Source organism: Notothenia rossii, assembly GCF_949606895.1.
Source record: "Notothenia rossii genome assembly, chromosome: 6".
NCBI classification, from domain to species: Eukaryota; Metazoa; Chordata; class Actinopteri; order Perciformes; family Nototheniidae; genus Notothenia; species Notothenia rossii.
Window position 1 is genome coordinate 21,987,744 of NC_136909.1, and position 12,733 is coordinate 22,000,476.

Genomic DNA, 12,733 nt, shown 5'->3' on the forward strand with positions numbered 1-12,733 from the left:
TACCCATGTGGTCAGTCTCTTTCCAATGTGTTGAAAAAAACACTTAGAAAGACTACAATAGATACGTATTTTGCTGATCTCGAAACTAGGGAGGCTCCGATAGGGTATTTTGGGGCCGATAGCCGAAATCAGTATCGGCCGATGCCGATTGCCGATCCGATCGGGTGGGTGGGTGCTATGGGGATCTTCTATTTAAAATTATGTTTAAAACTCAGTTAATGGAGCTCATTTTTATATTGCTACAGTTTATAATCGTAACAGATTGAAAAGTTCAGATGCGCTTTCACAAACAACCAACATAATTATTACATTCAAATGAAGTACATTATTCAAGTTTACATTTGGATAATAACAAGGGAGAAGTTAGCGGAAGCGCTCTCTTTAACTCTCTCCCTCTCTTTCTCCTGACAGTCTGTCAGTATCTCATGCAGCTCACTGATCCAGTAATGAGTGACCCGACAGTAAAGAATAAACATATTTATAACTAGTTTACATAGTTCCAGAGGTAGATCGAATAGCATCCCTACTCGAAACCTAACAATAAATATATTCTTATTTGCCAAAAAAAATGGCAGATATTCCCTCAATTACTACTATGAATAATTCAAAATACAAAATTGGCTTGGAACTTGGTGACAGGACTATGGCAAGATGTAAGACTTAATATGCATGCTAAGGACCATGTCAGTTTTACATCCAAATAAAAAAAAATCATAATGCAATATCGAATGTAGAAAAAAAAACATTTGTGCATCTTTATAATAGTATACCATTATTTACACATTCCAATTTACCATCTTTATCTATGCCTGCAATGATGAAACAAGAGATATCTTCCCAAAGTCGTTATTATCTTCACATTTATCCCCAGAGGATCATCTTCAAGATGTGTGCACATTTCCATAGTCAGACTGTAACGGAGGTGATCTCTGGGGCCTTAGATCTCGGCCTCTGTTACGGATTGTGTAGCTTTGTTGGTGGTGAAATGTATGTAGTGTGTGCATCTGTCTGTGTTTTAGTTTGTCTGTCTCTGTTTGCTGGTTTTATGTTAAAAGTGTTCCCCTTCCCCATGTCTGTGGCTGTTGATTGTGTGCAGCTGGTGCCCTGTGTTGTCTCCCCCCCCCCCCACCTGTGTCTAATTGCTGATTAGTGTGTGTATTTAGGCTCTGTTTCCCTGTCTGTTAAGGGAGAGGGAGTGTGTGTGAGATCCTTGTGGCTGCAGGCTGTGTTCAGGGAGAAACAGCAGGATTGAGGCTGTGTGTCATGTGTTCATGATGTAATGAATGCCCACATCGGGTTGTATTTTGGACGTTCTGCCTCTGTCTCCTTGCTTGGTCGGGCCGCTCAATTGTCAGCTTCACACAGACACTTTGCATGTCCACACGAAGAAAAACAGCATCAGTCTTCATCACTACTCCATGCATCCTGAAAGGCCGGGTTCACTGAGGACTGGTCAGCAGCAGCCTGTAAGGACGCAACACTGAATGAAGATACTTGTCCCTGAATTAAAAAGTATGCATAGTGTGGCTTATTTTATAAATGAATCAAGTTCAAATGGAAAATGACAGGTTGTTTTTTTATAGAATGTACTTTGTTTATATCTAAACCAGTATGTTCTGGGTGATTGTCATAATCTAAATTCTTAAGATTATGTACAGTCTATCTACAACAACATTTCTGCTATGAAGACCAAATAACAAAATGAAGACATTTCAGATTGCCACTACAACATATTGACTCTTGAAATAGAGTTTAACTTTTACAAAGTTAATTTAATCCACATGGTGTCATGGTCTTGTCTTTCCTATATATAGTTTCATTTTATTAGTACCTGATTTGCACTTGTCGACTCTTCTTCCACATCTGGGGCACGAGAGGCAGGAACCCACGCCAGGATGTTACAGTCTTTACCTCCAGTATAGAGCTCCTAAACATAAACAAGAACAAAGGCAACTCAGTTCTGACAAATTGAGTCACACACGGTTACAGGGAACAAAAGAAGAGCTGCTGTCACAGCATCACTTTCAGCTTGAAGCTCCTCCAAACAATGACATCAGCCCTGAGGGAACAGTCGTGTTAACAAGCATGATAGGGACCAAGAGTAAAATAATGAATACGCTTAAAACTGCCCATGCAACAGGAGTGAACACATTGGACACATTCTGTGTGTCAAAGGGCTGCTCAGTTTCATTACATCTGACAAGAGGTTCCTGTAAGAAGCAAAACATTTAAAAGGAAACCAACATTTTTTTTTGACAAGCTGCCAAACTACATTCCTATGTTTCACCTGTCAAACCAGCGAGTGTAACCAGATGTTTACGTGGGCAGATAGCGTGGCCTTGATTGGGCTTTTCATTTACAATGATTATACCTTGCAAAAACGACCTTACAATTAAAAAGATAATGTGGGACACTGCCATATTAGGCCGTTTTTATACTAGACTTGAGTAAGTACAAATACAAAACTGAATAAGCATATTGATAAACTTTTACTTTGTCAGTTTAGCATATGAAAGAATTGTATGACCAAGATGCAAACACCTGAGATTTGCAGATGTATTGGCAGACTCCTGATTCAAACCAACAGCTTGAACGAAAGTGAATAATGGTTTGAGTCAGATGTTATCGTTACGTCAATCTGTGGCCATTGGCTTATTTGTTGGTACATTGTAAAATCAGCAACAGAATACAAATAATAGGCTATTAACATTGTTTTCCCCTACTGTTTATTATTAAGCGTATACAAGTATGTATAGTGATATTGCAATTGTCAGATATGGGCAAAAGAAATAGTACATATCCAATTAACCCAAAAAATAAAAAAGGTGTATTTTATGCTGCGTTTGGCAAACAAGTGTCATATAGATTTACAGATATTGAGAGCACTTGTACTTTTTATGCAGTACTATTATAAAATGTAGTGTTTTTATTTCATCTAAATGCATTTATCTATTATTAGTTAATTAATGAATTTTATCACAATTTGTGATTCTTAAATATTGTAATCCTGAATCAGTTGTTGCCTGTGTGTTAGTACCTTTGCTCAATAAAAAGTTTGCGTTACAGATAATGGTGAAACTAAACGAAAACCTACACTTAACTCTGAAAATGTAGATAGTAGATTTACTTTAGTACAGGGGCACCTTGTGACTTATGCAACTGCAACAGATGACATTCAGGTCGGGAGCACAAAATGGGTTCAAACAAATGAGATGCCATTATTTGCATTTATAGTAGCTCAGTATAGCTAAGTAGATGTTAACAGTGTTATCTGTACTGGGGCAAGCGGCTCATTTGGGACTGCCATGGTGATTGCACATTTTGAAAAGCTCTTACTGTGATGGCAACACCAAAGAAGTCGAAGAGATTAAAAAAGGGGACGCAAAGAAACGTCAATTCTCGAGGTGTAGAGGGACCAGCTAGACCCGACTAGCTGAACAAACAGAAATAGTTAGATGGAAATACAAACAAAGCAGCAGTGCAGAGAGATGGGTTTATTCAGATGCAGAAAACCTCCATTGTTTTAGTTGCTGCCGTTTACATTACATTCAACCAAAGAGTGAACTACAGGAATGCACTCTCGTTTTTGTTTCGCTGTCTTGCGCAGCATAAATTAATACCACTGCATTGACTCTCACCTGGTAGTCTGGGTGAAACTCGCAGCAGTCCACGTTGTTGTAGTGCCCTCTGAGCATGGTGACCAGCTCTCCTGTGTGGAGGGCATACACAGCCACCGAGCTGCCGCAGGGCACAAACACAAACTCTGGGCTGCAACCACGGGAAACTGTAAACTGAAGCCTTTTACGGCTCTCGTTGCAGACCTTCCCGTAATTTACCTGAAGGACACAAAGAAGACACACAGGGTTCAGAACATGTGTGTATGCCAGGATATACATTGTATTGAATATAAAATGTTTTTCTTTTATGAAACAGACAACATACTGACAATTTCTTGTATTGGCAATATGATATGTATCATGATCCAGAGGACATGATATTTTAAATATATTGCGATACTGTAATCAAAACGATTTATGGAACCACCTTTTTTACCTGGAAGTGTCATTGTATAAACATTATTCATATTGCCATGTGAATAAAATCGGTGTATATACATGTCATTTCTATAAAAAATGGTCACCATGTTTTTCCGAGTTCGTACAGTATCACAAAACATATCAGGATATTTCTGCATATCTATATCATACATCATTATGTAACAATAATATGTCATGCCTTTCAAGCACTATACCAAAACAACCAGAGCTACATTCAGTGTTTGCCATCAAAACACTTGTATCCTTGAAGTCTAACAATTGTATTTCCTCAGCTATTTTTTTTTAAAATAGTATGAATGTATTGTTTACATCCATCTAACTAACTTGCAGTCTTCTTCTTCACTGCCTTCGTTGGCACATTGCTGCATTAACATGGATGTAGATTTGTGGAACAGTGTGACAACCACTCAGGAAAAAAACACTTTTTACCAGAAGAACAGTACAGTAGAGAGGAAACCATCATTTTAAGGCTTCTGAACTGAAACGTAGGGTATGCTGGACCAGATGCTTTCAATTTAGATAACATACTTTCAGACAACATAAGACTTTTCCAGGACTTGCAATGACCCTGAAATCTAGACGAACAGGAACAAGCAAGCAAATAAATTCACCTTCATGGTGTAGAATTACAAGGCTTTATTCATGCCGATGAAACAGGTCTGAATTAATCAATGCATTTCCTTTAACATTTTAGCATTTCAACATTAGCATTACCCCCTAAACTTACACCAGACATCCTCATTGCAACTCTTATCTCTGCCGGGAGAGAAGGTCAAACCCTTCCTTGTGTCTAGTCTTCTAGTGTTACAGCCCGAAGATGGAAACATGTCCACCATGGCAACCTCAGCATGAAGCAGCAGAGCAGAAAATTAGAACCGGAGCAATAGCATAACTTTCCTGAGCTTTAGGGTAAGGTCATGTTTGTAGGTTGTGGAGATGGAGCTAATATATTTTCCATTTATGTAGACCCAAGAATATCAAACACTGTTTCTCTAAGAGTAGCAGTAGCATCCTGTTTACTCAATCTGAGCAAAAAATGACAAACATTCATGCAATTTGTCAACCTCTCTCTGCTAAGGGTTTATGTTGCTTCTTTTCTTTTAAACTGGCCAAAAATAAAATTATACAAAGAGTCCTCGAGAACCCGCAAGAGCTGTATTGTGAACAAGGCTGTCCATTATGGTTAACAGTAGCTAAATCATGATGATGATAACTAAACTTGGATTCCAAGGTTTACATGCCAATACCAACAGAGAATATCAAACCGTTTTGAAAAGAAAGTTTCACCATTCATAAGTATCCCCTGTGTCGTTGAAATTTGAATATAATCCTAAAAAAGTGATATTTTAAACCAAAACCATGACTTTTTAAGGTCAAATAAGAGAAAAACGAATTTGCAGCTAATTTTGAGAGTATTCTTCAAAATTAAAAACATTTAAATGTAAGGTAAAATGTTGAGTAATGGATGACAAACAACTGCATAAATCATGTGTAGCACCCTAAACACCGGAACATGTGATGTCCTTTAATCAATCAATGAATATCGATCAATATTATGGTTTTAAAATTGAATCGAATGACCCTATTGGAGAAAGGTTGCCACAGTGCCAAATTTATTACATAAAACAACACCCAACAAGTTTTGCAACCTTATTGTTGAGAGTATGTTTGCACATGGATTAGGCTGCGTAATCTGGCAACGATTGATGTCATTGATGTGCGTTGTTTGCTGCAAGGAAATGTGGGACAGCATTGGAGCACCACTCCTTATCATTTACAGATTTCAACCTGCTGCTTATGATGGCTGCCACTGAGATACCTCCAGGTTAATTCAGGTAAGTAACCTTCTTAGAAAAAAAAACATCCCATTCATAACGACTTTTAAACTAATGAGCGTGTGATAGCCCTGTCAGAGCTAACGTAATGCAGGGGAACAATAAAGGTCCATCTTATCTTATCAAAATAGCAAATCAGAAACCATGTTATGACAATAACAGAAATACAGTTACATGATGTCTGCTAAATAATCTTAATATTCCTATGTCTCTAAAGAACACCAACCAAGGGAAGGCATGTAGGCGGCACTAAAACAGGATCAACCATTATGCCATATGGAACTTTTCAGCTGCTGCCTTAGTTAAAACAAAGTTTTAAACTGAGACATAACCTTGATGTTATGCGAGTACATGATGAACAGTGCACTATAGTAAAAACAGGTTACCCCAGGTATGTTATGAGGAGGAACACACACACACAGACAACTTACCAGGGTGTTTTCCCCAGTTGCACTATTCCATAGTCGCATACGGTCATCAGTTCCAGTGGTGAGGAGGTAGAGGCCATCGCCAGTGAAGCACAGGCCATTCACTCTGCCATTATGCGCCGTGTTCACTGATAAACACAAGTGAAGCATGGCAACATGTATTTGTCATGTCTTTCATCCTCAATCTTTATCAAAAACCAATAGTAGATAATTATTTTATACAATTGATTATCAATAAATGGCATGCTTTTAGTCTAATGGTTGTTAAACATCTCTCGTCTCCTTATCACACAGAAAGGCTTAGATAAACTGTGCAAACTGGTTTTATGACATTGAATCCTTTGGTTAGAAACACAAACAGGGCCTCAGGAAGGAAAACAAATCCTGTAAGAATGTTGACATCTCATCCAGAGACAGACTCTGTTGTGTTAACCGGACTAACCTGAAAGTTAATAAAATAACAAGCTAGGACTTTAAGCGACTTTGAGACTATGAAAAGCGCCATATAAATTAAATGTATTATAATTATTAGATCTGTAAGATTGACTGATTATTTACTATAACCAGCCATTGAATGCATCGTCATCAGTTACCAGAAAATATGAATTCTGTGACTCTACATCAATGTTTGCCCCCGCAGTTTGTACTTCATGATGCTTTTTCCATCAGTGCAGCACATTGGGGTTGCTAAAAGGACTTTTTTGACAGTGTTTTGCAAATTGATATTGTTACGACAGGATTATAAATAAACACTTGAAAAGTAAGAAAAGGAGAGAGGTGACAGTACCTGCCTCAGAGGATGCTTTTGATTTGTCTCCATTGTGTTGGTCCAGAGTGAAGAGGCTACCAGAAGCCCGACGCACATCCCATACTTTCACTTTGCTGTCTGCACTTAGAAGGAAAATGAGGGAATTATTTTAGTTTTACACTCTCCTGGTTAATTATCCTTAATTCCTGTTCATTCAATTAAAAAAAACATTTGATCAAGTCCGGCACAGGGATTAATACAGCTTCATGTTCACTAGTGTTTGTTTTTAAAGGTCAGATTTCTGCTGGGAATTAACATTCTGCTCTATAATAGAATAGCATACACTTCTCTGTGCCAGTTGTTTTCAAAATCACTTAAAGTCCGCAGGGAAAGGCAGCACAGTAATCCCAATAGGTTAATTAGCATGTCCAATGTAGCATAGCACAGGTGGGGACTGTATCTACCATATGCTACGCTGAGAGGGCCACAGTGCCTGTCTGCTGGCAATGTGGTGGCATTATACTGGCCTCAGGGTTGCACTGTGGCCAGATGGGCAGAAACTAAGAAGACAGGAACCGCTGGGACACGGAATTGTGGGGATGTTTTCTGCTTCCGACACTTTTCTTTGATCTGAGGGAGAACCAGGTGATGCTGATTCTCTACAGATGGACTGGTGTTAACAGTGCCTACCTGGCAGTGGCTAAGATGTGATCGTATCGTGGCGACCACCGCACGGACAGGATCTCTGCTCTGTGGCCTGGAGGGAAACAGTTATTGTTTATGCGTGTGAAAAAAAACTATAACGGAAAATGATTATTGTTGTAGGTTAAACAAATAGTTAATAACAGAGGCGGCGAAGGGGGTTACATTCCAAGAAAAGCTCCATAATTTCCATGATTACAGTTTTTTGTAATTTTTTTATTTAAAAGAAAAAACTTGGATATTCTCTGAGATTAATAAAGTTATTTACAAGCTCCAATACAACAAATATATTTGGCTCTAATACTCCATGCTTTCATTTATTGCCTCTAGCTCACATACCCTGAAGAACATGAATCCGTGAACCAGACTTCAGGTCACACAGCTGGATTTTAGGGTCTGTGGTGCCAACTGGAAAACAAAGAAACAAAAAGATGAAGTTAAAATAGGGAATTACAAGGCTGGCTGAAAGCTCCTTGCAATAGGTTAGGGTAGGACAGTAGTTCAAATCTTAAATTCCTTCTTGTCATCATTATCAAAGTGTACAGATCCTAGTACATGTGTAAGTATAATTTCCTACAATGTGTATGGGAGAGGCACTTCAAAAGAGTCAAATCGGAAGACCTGTTCTAAAAGAAAAGGTGTGGTAAACATGAAAAATCCCTGATAACAACACCTGATAAACGTGAGCCAACACACCCATTTATACATCAGAGGGGGGCAAGATATTGAGTAACATTCAAAAGAACAAGATGATTTGGAGTTCATCCAAATTGAAACAGCCAGCATTAAGAATAATGAATGTAGTGATTCTTTAGAGTAACAGATTCCTTTTGAAAACCAATGTTTGACAAGGATATGTAACACCCCTGAGAGTGGACGACACTGTGATTGTCCCAGGATTAGAAAAAGGTGTGTCAGAGAAACTGTGTGGGTATGGACATTTATGAGTACACACAATCAGCAGGCACAAGAAACCTGTTTGTCCAGTTGGGCAACGCGGTGAGGTGGCACAAAGATTATTACGATTTTTTCCCCCTGAAATCTTTCACGCGTCTGTCGCCTCAAGGTACATAGCACATTGTAACCTGGGGTAACACTTTGGTACACAGCGCTGTGTGGAAGCATGCAGTACACTGACTGGAGAAACAAACTGATTACAGGGTATCTGATGACAAAGAGCAGTTTTTTATTCCTCATAGAAAGCAGTGGTGGTTGAATTATGAAACACACCTGCAATGAGACTGTGCTTCCTGGCGATGGGGGAGAGGTGGTGGCTGTAGACATTGCCCTCAAACGCAAAGACTTCGGCAGGCTTAAGAATAACAAAGGGAAAGAAAGGGAGTACAGTTAGCTGTAGTCGGCTTCCTTTGAGTTCATTGCTAAGTAAACATTCGGAATACTGACTCTCTCTCCCCATTTTCAAATCACGTCTCAAAACATATCTCTACACACTTGCATATCCACCCTGATCACACGTGCTCTGTTTTTATTGATTATATTGTCTTGTTTTTGTGCTGTTTTGTGTACCTTTTATGGCGACCTTGAAAGCCTTGAAAGGCGCCTTTATAAATATATTAATAATATTATTATGGGTATGTATGCTTGCTGAATGATATCTTAATTTAATAATACAAATATACAGCCATGACCTTTAACACAAAGCCATTGCCTTAAAGATGTAACTCTTATATAAATTCCCGACATTGCGGAACAAAAGTTAATGGCAGGACTTAAATAAAAACAGAAGAGTAGAGAGAAGGGATACCATGGCTCAGAAGGCTCACCCGAGCAGCAGTGGCGGTTACAATGCAAATTCTTCAGCAAACATAAAAAGCCTCTCTGTGCCCCGTCTGTCACTGAGTGCAAGCACCGACCAATGGGCACTCACACAGAGGAGGCTCTGTTTGCATCAAATACCACCAATACACATGGACTTTGTGCACAACAATGCAAAGCACACATTAATGTGCAAATACACACCACAATAAATAATGTAATAGGTATAAGTGTGTGTGTTTATGTGGAACACAGAGACAGAAACACGTAGAGATTAACTTAGTAAGCTAAACCAATGAATGGTCGTTGGCTCTTTGCTGTCCCTTCCCTGACCATTGAGGTAACCGCAGTGCCAGTGTAACTCTAGCGCAGCTCGGGCCTGCCATATGGGACTTTTGCATAGAAAGGTAGAAAGCATGAAGCAGAAAATTAGAAAGCGAGGGAAAGGGTGGTGGAGCTATAAGAATACAAATGTCAGCTAGTGGCGTGATAAACCACTTTGAAATGTGCACCAAGTAACCTGTTTGATGTTGATATCCACATGTATATACACGTTTATATGTTGATTCAGCTTAATTGTGCCTAGGTTTATACAACACATGTAATAGGGAGTAACCTAGTCTGTGGGTGACAGTCTTACCTTTAGTGTCTCAGTGTCCCAGACCTTCATGGTCTTGTCAAAGGAACTCGAGACAAACATGCCCGTGTCATAAGGATACCACTGGACTGTCTCTACGCTGAATTTGTGGACATACCGACTCGACCTAGATAAAAAATAAAAAACATAACATGTGACCAGATTCATACTTATGTCTTTAGTGATCTGCACCCCCCAGTTATGTTTGAAATATCAAATGAACAAATGGAGAATAGTGCACAACCACGTTAAACTTTCATGGAGCAACAGCAAATACATTATGACATTATTATTATATTTCATGGTGAGACCCACATTGTCACAAATTTGATTTCAGAACCATGTATTGAAGTGAACCAAGAATTAGTATGATTTTTCTGTTCACATTACCATTAAAATGCAGTCATAGGACACAAAAGATTGGGGAAGGCAGTGCTACCCTCTAGAGGACAGAATGAGTAAAGGCAAAAACACTCACCTGCCTACAGTGCAAACTGCCTTGCAGGTGTACTGTAGCTTCCTACTGTAGTTCTCCAGGTCATAGATGACAATCACTCCATCTGCGCCGCCAGACAACATGCTAAACAACAGAGAGGGTTTACTTCACAGACTGCATTACTTCCTCCAACACAGCTGCCACATTGCTTTCTAAAGGTAAACCTGCAGTAGTTCTTAATGGAAGATTATCACAGAAAGGTGTTTGGATTAAGATTGTGTAGCTGAAAACTACATATCATATACCTCCATTTTACCGGGGTCTTATGACAAACTATGACAAAAATAGGACTTACTATCTGCCCTCTACTGCTTCAATGTCAATGGTGTTGATGCCGTTTCCATGGATTCTATCAACATCTCTGTCAGGATTCAACTTCAGACCCAGGACCCTTTGGAGATTAAGAAAGGAAGAAGAGTCAAGCATTTCTGGAAAACCAATCAAATGTTTAGCATCAAACCTTTGAGGCACAAGTGGATAAAAAAGACGGAGCAAAGGAAATACACAATGTTGCAATCTAGAAATTGACAGAGTTGGTGTTAAAAAGTCAAATGGCCTTATGATTTTTTACGTTATTAGAGTTTTACAAATGATCATTTACATTGCATTATTACATTGTAGTTAAATCAATACATATGTAGGGTGGAACTGAAAAGGCTATTATCAAATAACATTTTATTTTTAATTTAGTCCACCTAATTCTTATATATGAATGCAGTTCTTTCACTTACCAAAACATAATAATAATGAGACAAAACAATGGGACTAATACCATTACTATTGTATTTTAACTCTTTCTGTTTTATTTTTATAACAGGTTTATATTATTGAATCTTACACATTTTTAATTTAATTGTTATGGCTTTTAATTCAGACAAAGGTCACTAGTTTAATTTCCCATGATTTATTGCATTGTGATCGAAATCTGTTTTATTTTTGTAACTAGTTTTTATTTATGTTAATATCGTTGTTGTGTTTTTTTCTGCCACACAGAATACAAATAAAATAAAGTTATTATAAGACTAATCACTAAGACAATCAAAAGAAAATGAACTGTTGACAAGTTTTGATATTTGGATAATCACAGTTAGTTTTTGAGTCATTTACAAATATTAGCTAGTAAAAACTTTTCAATGCAAACAGCAAAAATATATCATAAAATGAAACTTTACAATCACATATATTGAGATTATAGGTTTATGAGCAATCTGAGTATGCATATAAATTGATGTGCCCCTTAAAGATCAGTATTTATTTTCCTTTCTGGTTCAAAATAAGAATACCTTTATTCGTCATTTACAAATAAAGTTATTAAAATGAACAATTGTTACAGCAAAAGTAAACAGCGAAAAATATAAAAAATCATAAAATATAAAATATAAAAATATAAATTACACAAATTACAAAAATACTCATCCAGGTGGACTACAAAAATGACCAATAACAATATATTGTTTTAAATAAGTGTTGGATGTATGAAGCAGTTTGATAGCAGCCAAGTCACAGTTGTGAAATAGGAAGTATGGCCTATATATTGTTTATTTACAAATGTATTACAGTAGTTTCATTGTCTAAAAAAGATAAAGCAGCCAGTAATAATATTTATAAAGCGGTATTTGTATTAAATTATATATTACACAACAGAGGTGTTCTAGTCTTTGTTGCTATATGTGTGCAGGGGACATTATTGTTTTCTCTCTCACCTCCGCGTTGACTCTGCACGCCTCAGTCGCAGAGGATCATCCACACCAGCCTGCCTGGCAGTAAGAAACCCCAACATTGCTATAATTTGAAGATGAAACTATATTAATAAAAGGACTAGTCTCCAACCTATCCTACCGTTAGCCAACCTAGCTCAAAGGCTAGCATGCTGACTACATTGAATTAAGTTTTCAATCGTAAACAAAAAGAAGCGCAAACAACAAGGCATGTTGTTGCACATAGAGCCTCTTAATAACTAAATACGTCGAAAGGCCACTTTGCTTTTATAATGTCTTGTTTATTTAACATAACATTTCTCTAACTTCCCAGCTGCTCAACACAATGAACCGCC

At 37.9% G+C, this 12,733-nt stretch overlaps 1 protein-coding gene across 1 annotated transcript; it reads right to left on the minus strand.

Annotated features, from left to right (window-relative positions):
- Nucleotides 1-729: 729 nt before the first annotated feature.
- Nucleotides 730-12,731, minus strand: ercc8 (excision repair cross-complementation group 8). The gene is made up of 12 exons (XM_079687153.1): nt 12,384-12,731; nt 10,976-11,071; nt 10,663-10,764; nt 10,188-10,311; nt 9,002-9,083; nt 8,111-8,179; nt 7,760-7,826; nt 7,109-7,212; nt 6,325-6,449; nt 3,639-3,836; nt 1,832-1,927; nt 730-1,464 (listed from the first exon to the last, which is right to left on the minus strand). The coding sequence occupies exons 1-12, from the start codon at nt 12,458-12,460 to the stop codon at nt 1,399-1,401; spliced, it is 1,206 nt and encodes a 401-aa protein (XP_079543279.1). The 5' UTR covers nt 12,461-12,731; the 3' UTR covers nt 730-1,398.
- Between the last annotated feature and the right edge of the window lie 2 nt (nt 12,732-12,733).